This window comes from Larus michahellis, chromosome 10 (genome assembly GCF_964199755.1).
Source record: "Larus michahellis chromosome 10, bLarMic1.1, whole genome shotgun sequence".
NCBI lineage: Eukaryota > Metazoa > Chordata > Aves > Charadriiformes > Laridae > Larus > Larus michahellis.
The window spans coordinates 270962-288398 of record NC_133905.1 but is presented as its reverse complement, the minus strand read 5'-3'; the positions used below and the strand labels follow the sequence as shown (position 1 = coordinate 288398).

Here is a 17437-nt window from a genome sequence, read left to right as displayed (position 1 = left end):
TGCCTTCACATAGAATATAGCAGTCTAGTCTGGTCACTTTTCTCCAAAAGAGAAATAATGACAATAAGCAAGTTTAAGATGGGCAGTAAACATTTACTGCAGCAGGACAAAGTGCTTTTGCATTTGCTAAAACAGTTGTATTTGAAATTTCTGCATGCATACTGTAACAGCCAGAAAACTTCTCTCTGCTCCTCACTGAACCCCTCATGCATGTTTCCAAAAACAGTTTTAGCTTCTCTGACTCCTTCCCAGTTTCAGCAAGCTTGGGAGTTTTGAAGGCCTATAGGAGTCAGGTTTAGCAAAATACTTTGAATGACCAAACAGCTCTAGCTCTTAGGTTGCCAAGCAGGGGATGGGTTCTGCTCAGCTGCTCAGTAAAAGCCCTTACCTCAGCCAGAAGATCTGCATCAAGATCCAGACGAGAAAGGGCATCCAGGATTGGAACTGTTAGCCGTCTGCCCTGTTTTAGTAAGCAGCTGATACACAAGAAAAGAAAACAAAAGATCCTCTTAACAGAGCCACGAATGGATCTTTAGTAAATTGTATGATTCCAGTAGTTTTTGTGGTCACTGCAAAAAAATCTCTGAAACTGACAGCTGGCATTATGGAAAACTTGTTCCCTAAATAATTGCTCCTCTGAACATGCTGAATTGTGATTCCGAGGCTGCTGATTAGAAGCAGATACGAATCATCTACCTTTTTCAAATCTTGTAAAAACAGGGAACATTGACAAAGACCTGGTACAAGCCTCAGGCAAGAACCTGATAATTGGAAGGTCCTGGGTCCGCTATGAATAGAAAAAATTAGTGAGATTGCTGGTATGTGATTTAACCATACACATCACTTGGGCCTGATACCTTCTAGCCACACTTCTGTCCCATGGACAGGCCATCAGCAAAGCGTAATTGAAATTGACACAAAAAACAGGGACTGAACCTGTCTCATGTGCGACCTCCTCCCTAGTCACAGTATTTGCTATTTGCTCTAAGAATTGCAAACGTGATGAAAGGTACAATGGGCCTAACCAGACAATCCATTTAATTCAGCGCCCTTTTTCCATCACTGGTCAATAAGGAACCAACCAAGAATTGGACAAGTATTTACAAATGCTTCCTACAGAAACTGGTCTGGCTTCCAGCAAGCTGTGGTTTGGCATCTTCTTGCCCAAGGGACTGCAGCTGTGTTTAACAGCTTCGTGGACTTTCCTTTCCTGAAATTCATCTAATCATTCTTGGCTGCCATCTAAGTTTCTTCTAAACTTTCTGTAGCAAGAAGTTCTACTTCAATCATGTTAGTTGAAAAACATGTCATTTTCCATCTCCCTGGTAATTCTATTTATGCTCCCTAATTCATTACAAAAAGCAATGAACACTTTTCCATATCACAAACGACTAGAGGCTATTCAGAACATGGAAATAAATATGTCTTGCTGATACTGTTTAGATTCTCAGCTTTGGAAAAAATACAAGTAGAGAAAACAGAAGTCTGAGGAGTTTGATTAGCATAAAAAAATTAATTGTATGGAGCTTTTTTATCTAGAAGCTGAGCCAGTAAACTGAGAATGGAAACACAAAGCTACAACTACTTTTGAGCGGGTACAAGGAACAGGATGCAGCACTTGCAGGTGTAAGCTGAAATAAAGACCAGGGGTTTGAAAAGACAATTAACACCAGCATAAATGTAAATGATCTGTGTAATGCTAAGAATGAGAAACACTGATGTGAATAATTAAATATAGGGTAAGACTACTATTATGCAAAATGAATACACTATCAAAAAAGACAGATATACGGGCTAGCTTAAGGTAGTGCTCTCTGGGAGGACAGCTACCGGCATTAGGTCCTCCTGTTCTTTGGGTCAGTAAATACACTTGAGAATCATATATAAAATAGCCAGAAAGTCCTGCTTCATGCACACATTTATTGTGTTGTGGGTTTTTTTCTAATTAATAAAAGCAATGTTGACCCTTACTGTGGTAGAATCCAAGCCAAATCAAAAGCTGTCTATAGTAATATCCAAGGGACTGATCACAGACTGATCCAGCAAAAGTAATGAGTACTTAACTGGATTCTACCTGTATTGTATCCAGGTAGTCAAGAGTTTAATAATTTTTTTGATAAAAGCACTCTTGGAGCATTTAGACCTCTCTTTAAGAGGATGACAGCCCAAATGAAATATCCTAAGCCAGTGCTCGCCGTCCCTGAATGTTACCATTAACAGGAACAGACTGTTCTACTTCAGTCAGGCCTGGTGCAACCTGCATTAATGCATTATGTCCTTTTCTGCTAAGTGCAAAAGGGAAAAAGAAAAACCCAACAAAAAACCCAACAGAATCATCTGTACCTGAGCTCTCTGGCGACCTCACTTTGCTGGGAATCCTCCAGGATCTCAGGTAAACTGGTGATTATATCATGCTGGATTGGTACCGGAGAGACACTAATCATCTGCATTAACTTCTTGACAAGATCCTGCAGACAAGAGGAACACTTGTAAAACGCAGGAGTCTTACTGCAAGCAAGCAGTTCATTAGCACAGCAACAATATTATGCATATAAGGTCACTCCGCAAGACATTTGTCTGGATTTATGCCAATTGTTCCTTAACTCATTGTCCTGTTTAAGTCACGAATCGTACTAGAGACTTTTATGGAACAATGTTTTTTTACAGGTAGGACACAACTATCTTGGTGAGCAAAGAAAACTGGGAAACACAAAAGCAAATCTTCTCAGTGTTTAGTGTGACTTCTTGATTCAGTTCATTCTGGGACTCTCTAGTAACAGCCCTCCAGTACAAAGAAACACAAAGAGACTGACTACTGAGTGGCTGAGGGAAAGAAGGAAAAAAACCACCAAAGCAGGAACAGAGAATTCATCCTCAGATGATTGCAAGTATCCAGTATCTCTTGTTAAAATTAAACAAGAGGGGATTGTAACTTCTTGCCAGCAACAGCTTTAAAATGTGGTCACCCATGTGGATACATACAGATACAAATTTATGAAAAATGAGAGAGAGCAAGGGAAGAAGAAAAATAGTAAAAGGCAGTGTTCAAAAGTCACTGAGGGCAATCATAATCAAAGAGAAAGAATTAAACCACTCCTTCAGCATGCGAATATAAAACCAAGATCCATTCCCATTAGCATAATAATTGATCTCATCCCACCTGAGAGAAGTTCCAGAAGTTGACTGGAAAAAGCATACATGTGATTGCACCACCAGTACCCACCTGGCTGTCAAGAAGTCTGTCAAGCCATTTAAATTGATTGACGATGAGCCGGGGGAAATTTGTTCCAAAGGTGCCCACGCTGAAACGGCAGAAAGTGAAACACACATTAGTCAGACCTACAGACAGACTCAAAATCTTTGCTGCTGGTCAGCAAGACCATGAGTTGCAATTCAAATTAACCAACTATCAAAAACATATTAGGAAAATATCATTAACACCCCTACAGATTTTAGCACAATCTAGGAAGAACCCTACTTCTTACTTGCTATGCCAACAAAGCAGGGATACTACCAGCCTGTTTCAATACACCGCCACGACAGGCTGACAAACCTAGATCTCAATGAGGCCATCCTGACAACCTCCTCCTGCTGCAAAATGGACCACTTATTTCTGGTTTTCATTTCCATTTTCAATTGGTCATTAATACATAAAAAAACCTTCACTTTTCTCACAGCTTGACAGACGAAGGTAACACCATCCATTTCTAAAACTTACTAAAGAGTTCACAGCACAATTATCAGCTTATCACTTTTACACCCAAGACCCCTTAGAATTCTTGGGTGAAAACAATTCAGTCCTTGTGATTGTGTTAAACCCTCCTCTAACAAGATTTCAGTCTGAGACAATTTCTCAGACTTAACCTCTGTACAGCATTTGTACGTCCTGCTTGATGCTCAGCACTGAAACAAATACTGCATCAGAAACAGCCTCAGCTTCTTTCCATCCTTTGACCATTCACTAACTCTGTAGCAAGCATCCAGGGCACCAGAAAAAGAGCTGAAGTGTTCAAGTCTTGCCTATGTTCCACCTCAAGATCTCTCACTCTGATAGGATGTTCTACATTCAGAACACTTTCTATTTTCCTTGTTTGAATACAATCTGTATTTTTAGGAGGTCTGCTTGCATCTAGCAGCCTCCTAAGATTCTGCCAGCCACTTTTATCTTTTTTTAAATAAAGCAATACTCCATAGTCCTTCTGCTGAAATACTTCCAAAGCTTGTGCCAGTAGCTACAAAAAGCATAATGAATCATAGGGTATGTCCGTATTTCAGCTTCTATAAATTTGTCTTCTGCTTTATGCACCCACAAGTTTAAAGTCATGGTACCTCATAGATAATTTTACACATGTATGAAGAAAAAACAACCAGTGCAAACATCCATTCAGGTAAATTTGAAGTTACAGTTAAAGTCAAACAGCTAGTGATTGTCCAAAATAAAAATTTCATTTCAAGGCAGAGAGAAGACAGTCAATACTCACATGTCAAAAAAGAATTCAGGGATCTTTTCCAACAACAGCGTTATGACAGCAGGCTAGAAAAAAGGCATAAAGACAGTATTAGGATGATGATTTACTGCTTGTGCTGTAGCATTGCCACCAAAACTGATCTTTCACAGAAGATGAAATATGCACACAGAATAAAAGACTCAAAAGGACAAATAAAAATATTTCCTGCATACGAAATCTCTTCCCTAATGCCAGAAAGGAGGGATACAGCCTGCAAGCTGAAAACGACAAATGCCGAGAGTGGTATAAACTATTCATATAAGAAAATAGAAGCAGAGCATACAGGCAAGATGTACAATTCCTCTAGGCCAAATTAAGCTCTCTTTCTCAGACCCACTGGAGTTGCTTTTCACCACATCAGAATCTAAAGCATCAACTTTAGACAAGTTTGAAAATAGTGCCCACATGCTTTTGCCATTCCCTTTGCAGCTCTAAGCCTTCCCCCATGCAATTCTAAAAACGTATTTAAGACAAGAACTTTTATAACATTTTAATTATAAGAGGATTTAAATCCACAGCTGCTGTCAGGTTTCCCATGCCTCAGTGAGATATCTGTCATCTTCCACTCCATATGCATCTTGATGCAACTTGTATACTACTTAACAGAACTTGTTCTTGCCAGCAGTGCTTTGCAACAAGAAAAAAGTACTTCTGTTCTGTGGTTCTTTTAAGGAGGGCGCATACCAGTTGCCAGAAAGGCCAGAACATGGGATTCACCTGCAATATAGGACTGAAAGCAGTTGTCTTTGGAGCCACATTGGGAAAGGGGAAGGGAAAATATGCAAGAGAGTGAAGAGAGAACCATACATCATCTTACTGTCCCGACATTTCTTGAACCTAGAGGCTGGTCCTTGTACATTTTCCCCCTTCCTTGGCTTATTATGTTGCCTCAAGGTAACACAGAGGAAGCAAAGAGAAGACCCACTGTCCTTTCCCTTTTCCATATCTGCTGCTAGCAGCTGCAGAAAGGGGAGATGACTGATTCAAGGGGTAAACAAATCAAGGTCCCTGCTATACCCAAGGAAGTCTTGGAAGGGCCTCTGCCCTTTCATATGGATTGGCTCCATGTAAACCCTTGTTCATGGCTGTAATTTATACATTTAAAAAATTAGGTTAGAAGGGAACTTTGGAGGTCCAACCCCCTGCTCAAAACAGGGCTAACTATCAAGGTTAGATCAGGTTGCTCAGTGTCTTGCCCATTTTTGAACGCCTCCAAGATTAAAATTCCTCCAATAATGGAGTTTCCACCACCTCTCTAGCCTTCCTGTTCTAGCACTTAAGGAAGACATTCTCCACAGTGGAAGTGATTATACTCTATCAGAGTGTCTGCTGGTTGACCTGAGCCATCATCTCTCATCCTACCCCGATTCACCTTTGAGAAGAGTCTGGCTCCATTTTCTCTACACCATGCAACTAGATATTTGAAGATCAAAAGATCTCACTTAGTCTTCTCTTCTTAACACTGAACAAACCCAGTTCCCTCTCTGTCTTTTCCTGTATGCCATGTGCTCCAGGCCCTGAGCATCTTTATGTCCCTAAAGAAACAAGAAATTGGACATTATTCCAGCCTGCAGCCTCATCTTCTTCACAACCAGTTCTATTAATCTTCTACTTACGTAAGCAGAAGGATCCCTAAATAAACAAACACCACTGTAAAGAGCAAACTAAGATGTCCATACCTGTAAGACCTTAATTCCAAGAAGCAGTTTAATGAGGCTTTCACAATATGAGTGCACCAGAGTCCTGCAAGATGAAAGATTCCACTACAGTTGTATTAAAAATGTGCGAGGAGAACAGGCTGTAACTCTTCCCATTACTGGTTTGGTTTTTAAAAAAAAAAAAACAAAACACAATACTCTTACAATGACTTATGGTAATGTATGGTGACCCCAGACACACACAAAAATTAAAATTCTGCTTTAGGTCTAAATAAGTTTACTCTCTACATGACCAGTGTGAGCTGGAAATGCAAAAGTCTCTGTGGTTAAGCTTTATCTCCTGGAAAAACTGTCAAGACAGCTGACCTTCACCAGCCTTGGTTCCTGACATAAAATGCCATGGAGCCCAAGGCACGCCATAGGCAGCTAGAAAATTCTGTGACTTACCACTTTAAACTTATTGCTATTAAATAGCAATGTATTACACTAGCCACTTTTGCTTAAGAAATGAGTCTTACTGTGATTCAGCAGGAGCTATGGTCTTTCCCTCCACTCTGCTCAACATTATGTGACAATTTACTAGAGACCATCTCTGACTGAAGGGTAAGATAAAATACGTTTTCTCTGACCTCGACCCCTCAGTCCGTATGGGAGTGCACGGCAAGAGACAGTTCTTGAACTGGTTTCTGTCCTTGATGTGAGATTCCAAGCCGCTGATAAATTGCTTCACAACCTGCAAAGCAGAGAGAAGTTATCCACTTCCTGAAAAGACACCCTGATCAACTGCTGTCTTTTAGGACACTCTTTGTGAGCAGATAAGAACAGTGAAGAGCTAGCAGACAGACAGAAATTGTGATGGCAGGAATACTGGATAACAAATGAACTCTAGTCTAAACCATTTCCAAGCAGAAACACTGACTCTTCTACAAAATAACTCTAAAGCAACAGTCTCACATTTTGCTTAGATTTAAAAGAGCTTTACCTTTCTTCCAGTTCTGCTGAGACAGCAACATTAATGTGACAAGAGCTGCACCAAAAAAGCATTTGCAGTCAAATCACTGGCCTCAGGACTTTCACGCTGGGCTTGTTGACAGGAGAGGAGCACCACATTGTGGCAGTTTTAATGCTGCCAGGTCCCAGCAACACAAAACCAAACACAGCTTCCACTAGAAAGTTAAGCACGTGACTTTTCTCCTTTCGGAGTCTTTGTCTATTGAATAATATTGCCAATTAATTACTTTGTCAGGGCATGGCGGCGGAGGTGCAGAACTTTTGCTTGGAATTGTGTGAAACCAACCTTGGAGCATGCACACCAAAGCTTTAACAGAGGCACGCTTTTTTTCTGACTATTCAGATGTAAGAGGTGAGAAGAGACAGACGTGGCAGAAGGACAATGGTACCAAAAGGCTGGAACAGCAACATTGAGAGATTTGGAGAACCCGGACCACAGAAATCCAAGATAAGCTACTGTGTTCCATACTTTTATAGGGGCCTAGCAGCAACATTTGCATCTTTTGCTACATAGCAAACAGTTTTAAAGCTGGCTCCTGCCAAAGCATAGTCTCTTACTTACGCCTGGGTAAGCAGGGTGCTTCTCCAGGGCCAGGCAGAGCTTCTTCTGGAAAGTCATTTGGTCTACAGCTAAGGAGAAAGTTTAAGAAGGAAATAAAGGACCAGACACATTTTATCCATACATCATATCAACAGCAACACTAAATGCAAGCTCTCAAGCCCATCTACCAATACTTCTGCGTTTGCTCTATTGAGAAGTCCAGTTAGCAAAAGCCTGAATGGTATCACCACTCGTGCCTTCTCCGGTCTGGTCTGAGAGTAGCTAATAGCATTAAAAAGGCTTAATACACACATTCCTGAAGGCCTTGTCTGAGCTGAAAGGCAACATAACACGTTCGTTTTCATGTTTCAGAGCTCCTGCCTCTGTAACTCGACACTGTAGTCACAGATGCAGTCTAATCTTATTCCATATACCTCAAATAATTTTTCGGAAGTCTTCTGGCTTAGCCTGTATACACCCAAAGAGCTGGTATAATGAGTTTATGTGATGCCCTGAATACAGCAGAAACTGTGCAATTCAAGAGGTATATGACAAATAAGAGGCCATATGAAGGTTTGCTTGAACTTTGTAACAAGCTGGCTCAAAAATTTTTGCTCTGCAAGTAAAATGCATCTTTACTTTGCACCAGTCATCCTTGCAGGTTCTCAGATACAGAGAGAGAAACTGGAGCAGAGAGAGCATACCTATTTCATTCTGTCCCTCGCCAGCTTTCAATACAATTCCTGATGTTCTAAGGAGCTCTTCAAAGACTCCCTCATTCTCCAGTCCACCATGGGCAGAGTCCTTTTCCTTAGAAATCCGCGACTTCTTTGTTTCTGAGAAAACAAGACATGCTACATTAAATATATGCTGCAATAAAAATAGCAAGGATATAAACAACTAATTCAAAATTAACCTTCTAGTAAGAAATTGGAGGAAAACAGGAATACGTTTATGGGACCAGACCAACAAACTGTACTGCTATTTGAGAGCAGTCATTAGCTGACTCAGATGCCAATCTGCAGATCCTATAAAGCATCCCTGCAGCATCACACCAGGAAGGAACGTTTCTTACTCTCCCTTTTTAGTGACAGTTAAAATACATCTTCAGTGGCTTACTCCTGTGAGAGACATATCCACTAACAGACTATGAGTAACGCTAGCGCACATAGTTTCCTCTGGTGTGAAAAACACAAATTTAATATAGGTTCTCCCAGCAGGCCTGTCTCTTACATATCCACCCCTCTGCTAAAGTGAAAAATAACTATCTTCCCTCCAGCTACATAGAGAAATTACTTTGGTTTGATTTCTAGATAGCAGTTTTGATCAAATGTGATGAATCTGCAGACTCTGAAGGCAGTGAAGCTCAAATGGTAAATACTGATCAAAGGTACGAGAACAGACCGACTGAGAAAAGATATGGCACTGTTTTTAGTGTTCTTGTTTTATTGTGATTTAAAAAGTGTTTAAAGATCAACAGGGTCATTAACAATTAGCATTATCAAAACCGTAATTTTGGCCTTATCCCTGCCTGGGAGCCGCTGCCTCTACCAGAAGGTCTCCATTCCCCATAAGACTATACCTGAGCACCTACTCGGCAAGTCCGCCTTGCAGCTCTCTCCGGAAGCATCAGTTTTTGACAATTTCCTTTTTGAAACCATGGTAACAAAACCTCTGTTGCTGCCTATAAAAATGCAGGAAAAAGACAAGTGAGCAAAGGAGACATTACTCTATGCAGGGTTTTTTTAAACAAATCTAGAACGTGTTAGTGAATAGTGAAGGGGAATGCTCCAGAAATTGAAACTGCTCAAAGAACAGCAGATTGCTAGTTAACCAGTATCACACCACATTTTTCTGCTGTACCAGTTGAGATTTTAGAGCTTGTTATATTTAAACAGCATAATACATCACTTTTTCTAAAATTCTCATAAAACAAGGCTTGTCTTTTCATTCAGATGCCAGGCACATTAAATGGCAAGTCAAAATGAGTAACTGGGGTCTCAGATGGCATCCACTCGTCTAAACTTGTGATCCTCTCCCCATGCCCAGACAAAGCTACAAAGGATTAGCAATTAGCGTTCATGAGCCCAGCCACGTTAGCCAGCCCCATTCACGTTCCTAACCTGATACATCTGCAGGTTCTGTCAGGACAAAGCTCCATCTGACTCGTCCTCTTTTAGCAGGTGGCAGTGATTAAAAATAAATAAGTAAATCTTGGCTCACCTTTAAAAGTTAAAATTATTTAAAGAAGACACTTGATCACCTCATGCTCAATTTCAACTATTTGGCAGAGGCTATTAAAACGAGTTCCATGAAGTATCATAGAATCATTGAATTGCCTAGGTTGGAAGGGACCTTTAAGATCATTGAGTCCAACCATTAGCCTAACACTAACAAAAAACATCACTAAACCATATCTACCCATCTTTTAAATACCTCCGGGGATGGCGACTCAACCACTTCCCTGGGCAGCCTGTTCCAATGCTTGACAACCCTTTCAGTGTGAAAATTCTTCCCAATATCCAGCCTAAACCTCCCCTGGTGCAACTTGAGGCCGTTTCCTCTTGTCCCATTGCCTGTTCCTTGGGAGAAGAGACCGACCCCCCCCAGCTCCACCCTCCTTTCAGGGAGCTGTAGAGAGCGAGAAGGTCTCCCCTCAGCCTCCTCTTCTCCAGGCTGAACACCCCCAGCTCCCTCAGCTGCTCCTCACCAGACTCCTGCTCCAGACCCCTCACCAGCTCCGCTGCCCTTCTCTGGATGTGCTCTAGCACCTCAGTGTCTCTCTTGTCGTGAGAGACCCAAAATTGGACACAGTATTGGAGGTGCCAAATACAGCAGGAAAATATCAAAGTGGAAGAATTAAAAAGAAATAAATGTGATGAGCCTTGGGCAGCTCATCAGGAGCCGCGGTGCCGACTGACAGACCGAGGAGGGCCGTCTTCTCTTCTCCTCTCCTCTCCTCTCCTCTCCTCTCCTCTCCTCAGTCCACCGGCTCTCGGCTCCTCGGAAATTTCTGTGTCCGCCAACCGACCCCGCCGGGGCGCTCTCGGGGCAGTTCGGGGCTCGGAAAAGGTTCGTCACCTTCAGCTTGCTCTACCCTCCGCCTCCAGGGCCCCGCCGCCGCTCGAGCTTCCCGCCGCCGGCGCGCCGTGACGTCCTTCCGGCGGCGGAGGAAGGGCTGGGCCCGGAAACGGAAGTGGAGCCGGGGCCTGGGGGGGCCCGGTGGCGGCCGGAGCCGGGGCCGGGGCCGGTACCGCCACCGCCGCGATGAGCGAGCCCGAGCTGCTGCTGGACTCCAACATCCGGCTATGGGTGGTGCTGCCCATCGTCTTCATCACCTTCTTCGTGGGCATGATCCGGCACTACGTGTCCATCCTCCTCCAGAGCGACAAGAGGCTCACGCAGGAGCAGGTGTCCGACAGGTCAGGGCCGCCGCCGGGACAGTGCTCGCCTCGGCCCCGGCACCCCCGGCCGCCTCGGACCTGCCGCTGCCTCACACCGGCCTCTGCCCGGGCTCCTCCAGCCCGGGGGCGGCGGCAGGCCCGCTCCCGCCGTGCCGCTAATGCCGCATGTCTCTTTTTCCAGCCAAGTCCTGATTCGGAGCAGAGTCCTGCGGGAAAATGGAAAATACATTCCAAAACAGGTAGAATCATAGAATGGTTTGAGTTGGAAGGGGCCTTAAAGATCATCTAGTTCCAGCCCCCTGGTGAGGTCACCTCCCACTAGGCCAGGTTGGAGGTGTAGGGAGATGCGTGAACGGCTTTATGCTTCACAAAGAGGATAGCTCGCAATCGAGCACAAAGCCAGAAGCTGTGTTAGCAGGGTGCTGCGGTTAGAGCTGCTCTCAGGTGTCGGGCACCTTCTGCACAAGTATCCCGTGGGGTCAGACAGTCTGGATGGGGCTTCCCCAGCCCAGAGTAGTGTCCAGAAGTGCAGTGCTTAGGAAGCCTGGACACAGGACCAGTGTATGTGTCTTTTCCCTCCCGTTAACATTATCTTTCACTACTTGGTGTTTTAACTGCGTACTACAAATGAAGTCTGCATCCAAACCATCGTGTTTAATATCTGCCAGGAAACATAGGGGGATTTAATAAAAGCTCATGATAACTAGGGAGTCATACAATGTCAGCTATAATGTTTGCTGAACTAAAAATCAGTCGCTTGTATTGGCTCAGTTGCTGACAAATACATATATCATAAAATCTGGAAGTCAGCTGAGGGGAATGAAAATGCCAGATATACTGGTATCAGTGCTGAGCCAGCAAGAACTTTGTACAAAGCACTAAAAGCTCTTTAATTAATGTGGATTCTTCAGAGAATTCTTAGAATTATTTTAAGGATTTTAGAAAGACAGAGAGCTGGTACTCTGGATCCAGGGAAACCTGAAAGTGAAGAGCTTTAGAGTGTACAGGCAGTGAAATACCTCTCCAAGAAAGAAGGTTGTGGTATGAATGAGCTCGTAAGATATCTGCATGTCTGAGCAAGAAATAACACTTCTGTCCTTTAATTTCTTATGGTTTTGGCATCAACTCTTTTTTGTTTGCAGTCTTTCCTGTCCCGGAAGTATTATTTTAATAACCCAGAGGATGGATTTTTTAAGAAAACTAAAAGAAAGGTAGTGCCTCCTTCACCAATGACAGGTATGTTAAGGTACCATAAATATAGCTGGGCAGAAAAACGATAACTTTCTGCCAAGGTAGGAAGGTGAATCAGCTTCGCAAAGAGCTCAGTGAATGTGAGGGAGGGGGTGGGACTGCGCAGCTGGGTATTGGGGAGGAGGGGAGAGTGAGATCCCTCTCTTTGGTAGCAACGTGTCAGGTCACTTCATTTTGCTTAACTGCAGCCTCCATCTGCCTGCAGCACCTCACGAGAGCATGACCACCTCAGTGTTGCCAGAAATGGGAAGTCCTGCTCTCACACATGTCCTTTTGTCAGTTTTTTGCACCAGCTCCTGCAGGACCTTCTCTAAACTGGTGTAACTTATTAATGTGGCCAAAGACCTCAGCAGCAAATTAGCTGGATAATTCATTGTCGCGTTTCTACCTAAATCAGCTTACAGAGGGGTCCAGCCAGTTCAGAGATCTGGAGCAAGGGATGGGGTCAGAGACAAAGCAGCTGGGGTCAGGCACAGCAGAGAACACAAGATCCTTTCATCAGCAGCTGCCGCCACCGCCATGCTGGCTGCCCTTGTCATTTTGCAAAGTATTCTACAACAGTAGAAAATAATAGATGGGGGATAGACAGTGGGATAGGGCTGTTATCTCTTATGCAATTTCTTAATTAAAATAGTTGACATTGGTAAAGTAATCTCTTGTTTCCCTTTATTGTGATATGCTGCTACTTTACATCAAATCTTTGAATTGCAGATCCTACCATGTTGACAGATATGATGAAAGGGAATGTAACCAATGTTCTGCCTATGATCCTCATCGGTGGTTGGATCAACATGACGTTTTCAGGATTTGTCACAAGTAAGTGTCTGGAATAACACAGCCCGTGGGTCGGGCCATATCAGAGATTTGCTGCTCTACCTGAAAGCAGTCCATTGGAAGCAGTGTGAATTTGGCTTGTGGCACTGCCGCTATTCACTCCGTGAACTGCATTGATTTGCTTGCCCCATAGCAAAGGAGGGAAAATGTTTTTCAGAGTACCAGCCATGGTCACAAAGAAAATAGCTCTTGTATTCGGGAACAACTGTAGTGGCAAAACCAATGCTTAAATTTATTAAAACTGCCTAAACTTCAAGTTAATACAGTAGATTTTCCTCTGAACCTATCCAGGGAGTTGGTTACTGTGTAATGCAGGGTGTACGCATCGAAAATACTTCCTTAAATACACGGTTCTGTTTCTTTTTCTTACTGTTTATGTGATAACTGTTTCCTTAGTGACAGACATTCTCCTTCACAGTCACTGAAACAATACGTGTGATGGTTCAGCCATCTGATTAAGTTTCAAAAAGTCTTAACCATATTAAAATAAATACAGAACTACAGCTTTTTCAAAAGTACGTGTGAACTTGTTATTGTATGCATTGCATTCAGACTAGATTAGGTTTAATAAAAGAACTACCTACTCGCTTTGCCATTTGCTTTGCAATTATCTAGTGTCACTTTGTGAAACTGGGTTTGTTTTTTTTTTATCCTGCAGCAAAGGTTCCATTTCCTCTGACACTGCGTTTTAAACCAATGTTGCAGCAGGGAATTGAACTGCTCACTTTAGATGCGTCCTGGTAAGCCTGTGGCCTGAGCAAGCAAGGTCGAACATTCCCTTGGAAAATTTTGAATGTGTTAATAACCCTTGAATGGTCTGTGGGTGCTTCTGAAATGAGATCACAAGCCAGCTTTGAACTGAAATCAACCATGCTTGTTCTGATTTATCAGGGTGAGCTCTGCTTCCTGGTACTTCTTGAATGTGTTTGGACTCAGAAGCATTTATACTCTCATCCTGGGCCAAGATAATGGTAAGACGCTGTGATTTCTGTGAGAAAGCTGATGACTTCTTCCGTGGGATGACTCCTGAGGGAGGCTGGGGAAGGATTTCTAAACTTCCAGCCAAAAAGCTCTTGAGAACCTCTCTTACTTCTGTGAGGTTACTGTCCACTGGCCACATTGGGCATCACTTGCCGCAAGCACCCAAATCTTCTGCACCAGGCATTGGCTAACTGCTCATGAACTTGAATGGTAATTAACCCATGCTTTCCTTACCGTCAAAGTGGTGTGCAGAAATTTTGGTCTCAGGCTTGCTTTTATTTCTAGCAAGTATCAGTTTTAAGGAAAGCTGCAATGATTTCTTAATGCTAGATGCGGGGCAGAACAGATACTGTTTCTGGGAGTATTTTCCTCATTTTGTCTGCATATTTTATGCAAATTTTAGCTAAGATGTAGGGGGTGGGAAGAAGATGTCTTGCAAGAACTCTTTCTGGCATGTTAGTATCGCATTCTCGGTGTTTTTGCAACATTCTAGTCTACAGCTAGAAACCAGCCTGGTGGCACTGTGCTCCGAGAAATGCTGTTTAAATGACACAACACCCAACCTCGCATTTATCTTTTGTAGCTGCAGATCAGTCTAGGGTGATGCAAGAACAAATGACGGGGGCGGCAATGGCCATGCCAGCAGACACCAACAAAGCGTTTAAGGTACAGTATTCCCACCTGCACTCCTGCGTGCTGTGAACTTACAGGATTGTAGGCTGTCTGTAACTTGGCCTCTCCCTGTGTCGAGTAAGGGAATTGCTCTGGATTCTTGTAGCTAAGATTAGAGCTGACAAGTGATGAAGGGTATGGAAGTTGCCCTGGGTCTGGCAGAGCCCTAATACCCTGAAGTAAACCTGATTAATTAGTCATCCCTCATACAAAAGCTGAATTCATGTGCCATCTTCTGCTTTTGCGGAGGAAGATTTTTGCTTCCCTTGAGATCTAGCTCCAAAGCAGAACCTGGCTCCCAAAAAGCTACGTTAATAGTGCAGCTGAGCACAAGGCCAGCAGGCACATGATGGAGCTTGAGTAAGAAAATCAAGTAAGTGAGTTAGCTCAACTGAAAATCTGTCAGGGTCTGACTGTGTATTGAAGTTCTCCTAGGCAGGCTCCATAGGCACTTGCTTATTAGACTGCCTCTACCCTAGTTTAAGCGTGAAGGAAAGGTCCTGGTTTCTGCTTTTCTGTACTGCAGCAGAGATTTACCCACACAGAACCAGCTGCCTGGGAAGTGGGGATGGTCTGCTCCCACAGCGTCTGGTGTTCAGTAACCTTCCTGGTTAAACAACCCCACGTCACCCAGCCAGCGGCGCAGGGAGGGAAGAGGGTGGCTGCAGTTTGCAGCTCTGCTGGAGCAGCGACTGTTCTGTCACAGCCGGTCAGCGCTGAGGTGCAATGACGACCAGAACCACGCGCTCTCCTGGCTCCCGTCCCTCCGCTTCCTTTCTGGTACTGGATATCCAGAGCAGTTTTGCTGTTCAGCCCCGTAGGGACCTAAACCTGGAACATGGTCCCCAGCAGGAACAAAGCAGGAGAAGCGTTCTGGCCAAGAAAAACAAATCTCTTGATGGACGTTGCATGACGTGATTTTTGCAGGCTGTACACAGCTTATTTCACAGTACTTAGTGGAGCAACACTTCGTGGAAGTAAGAGGGGGAGAAAGAGATTTGTATTCATGGATGGTGGAAAACTAGTAGTGGGGGAGATAATTCACATATTTATGATGAAATTCTGTTCTTAGGTCTTGGGGTGCTACAAACACCTGGCTTAATGAATTAATAAACTCTGCAGCTGCAGGGAGGTTGTTGGTTGCCTAATGAGGCGCATCATGTCTGTGATCAGTTGCAAAGTTTTTGGCCTATAACTGTTTTTTATCAAATGTCTCTGAACTAAAGAATTAAGTAACCACAAAGCACTTGACCCCCCAAACAGTACAGACAGCTGTTTTCAAATAAATGCACTATTCTAGAAAGTTAGAGGGTTTTCAAAAAGCAAATAATGTAATTTTTCTAATTTCGATGATGTACATATATTGACCAACATCTAATACGCAATTAAGCATAGAACACTGATGTCAGAGTTGACAGGATTGCCAGGTTTTTAATGGAACTTGGGTTTTGTTTCAGTTTTAAGGGAAGCGCTGTTTTGTGTAGTTCTTAACTACCTTAATACTATGTTGCTTTCCTTTCTCTGATTATTATTGATGCAGACGGAATGGGAAGCTTTAGAACTGACAGATCATCAGTGGGCCTTAGAAGATGTAGAAGAAGAGCTCATGGCAAAAGACCTCCACTTTGAAGGCATGTTTAAGGAAGAGCTTCAGACCTCCATCTTCTGAATTTGAGAATACGCTTTTGTCTCTTCTTGTAAAAGTAATTTGAAAAGAAATGTTACTTAAAACTATATAATGTATTTTAGCAAGGCTGAGAATAAAAGAAAACACACCATGTTCAGAACTGCAGTTACCTAACTCTGATTTGAGCCAAAGGCTCTTGGTGTGGGTTTCTAGCTGAAGCTCTGTTTCTCGTCCTGGGAAATGTATGCTGGAGGGAAGACCTAAAACTTCTAGTTCTAGTACACAAACAGAAAGTGGTGGTTGTCCTTCCTCTTTATACTTTTTTTTTTTCCTGTTACAATAATCAGGGTTTGAAGCTTTCTCAGGAGAAGACAAAAGCAAGAGGGAGATACTCACCGCTTGCCCAAGGCAAAGCATGGGACAGCTCACCTTCCTCGCATATCCAGGCCTGCACCAAGGCTCCCCACTGCTGCAAAATCCCAACTGCTTTCCTCTGACCTGGTCAGCCTGCTGGTGGACACACTGGTGGTCACAGGAGCAACTTCTGGCCCCCTCTTGGCTGTTTTTGTTCCTGGGCAGAGCAGCTCCTCAGCAGTCTTTGGGCAGTGGGGAGCCAGAATTGGCATTTCTGTGCCAAGGTAGCAAGCACACAGACTATTCCCCGTTAATCTAATCCTTCCCAAATCCATTTCCATTTATTAGCACCTCAGACTGCCTGCAGAGCCCCTCCTGCCTGCCACCCTCAGCAGGAGGTACAGCTAGCAAGGATGCCTGGCTGTTCCCTGAGGTCCCCATCCAGTTATTTACTGTGCCAGGTGGGGAACATACTCGGCTCGTTTTAAGCCTCCTGCATGAGCATCTTCCTGCGCTGTAGAGAACAGGGAGCAACTGCTCCCACCTTGTCCTTCTGCAGGAGCTCCCCACGTCTCTCTCGCCCGGGGTGAAAAGTC

The 17437-nt window shown here is 43.5% G+C and overlaps 2 protein-coding genes across 6 annotated transcripts in view; one reads left to right on the top strand and one right to left on the bottom strand.

Moving 5' to 3' along the window:
• FANCD2 (FA complementation group D2) overlaps positions 1-10880 on the bottom strand; it is a 52427-nt gene extending 41547 nt beyond the window's left edge. For 2 of the 5 annotated variants that reach the window (XM_074603207.1, XM_074603205.1), the window contains exons 1-10: positions 10800-10880; positions 9301-9402; positions 8423-8554; positions 7740-7807; positions 6796-6899; positions 6188-6251; positions 4482-4534; positions 3224-3302; positions 2344-2468; positions 389-476 (exon numbers count right to left, since the gene is read on the bottom strand). In XM_074603207.1, coding sequence (XP_074459308.1) covers positions 389-476; positions 2344-2468; positions 3224-3302; positions 4482-4534; positions 6188-6251; positions 6796-6899; positions 7740-7807; positions 8423-8554; positions 9301-9379 — 792 coding nt within the window. In that variant the 5' untranslated portion in view covers positions 9380-9402; positions 10800-10880. Of the gene's footprint in view, positions 1-388; positions 477-2343; positions 2469-3223; positions 3303-4481; positions 4535-6187; positions 6252-6795; positions 6900-7739; positions 7808-8422; positions 8555-9300; positions 9403-10643 lie in introns of all 5 variants that reach the window. The other 3 variants (XM_074603209.1, XM_074603206.1, XM_074603208.1) reach the window with 3 other exon arrangements.
• A 9-nt stretch (positions 10881-10889) lies between these two features.
• On the top strand, positions 10890-16647 carry EMC3 (ER membrane protein complex subunit 3). Its single transcript, XM_074603225.1, has 8 exons — positions 10890-11140; positions 11304-11361; positions 12265-12358; positions 13085-13189; positions 13866-13947; positions 14099-14178; positions 14772-14854; positions 16401-16647. The coding sequence occupies exons 1-8, from the start codon at positions 10986-10988 to the stop codon at positions 16527-16529; spliced, it is 786 nt and encodes a 261-aa protein (XP_074459326.1). The 5' UTR covers positions 10890-10985; the 3' UTR covers positions 16530-16647.
• The last annotated feature ends 790 nt before the right edge of the window (positions 16648-17437 follow it).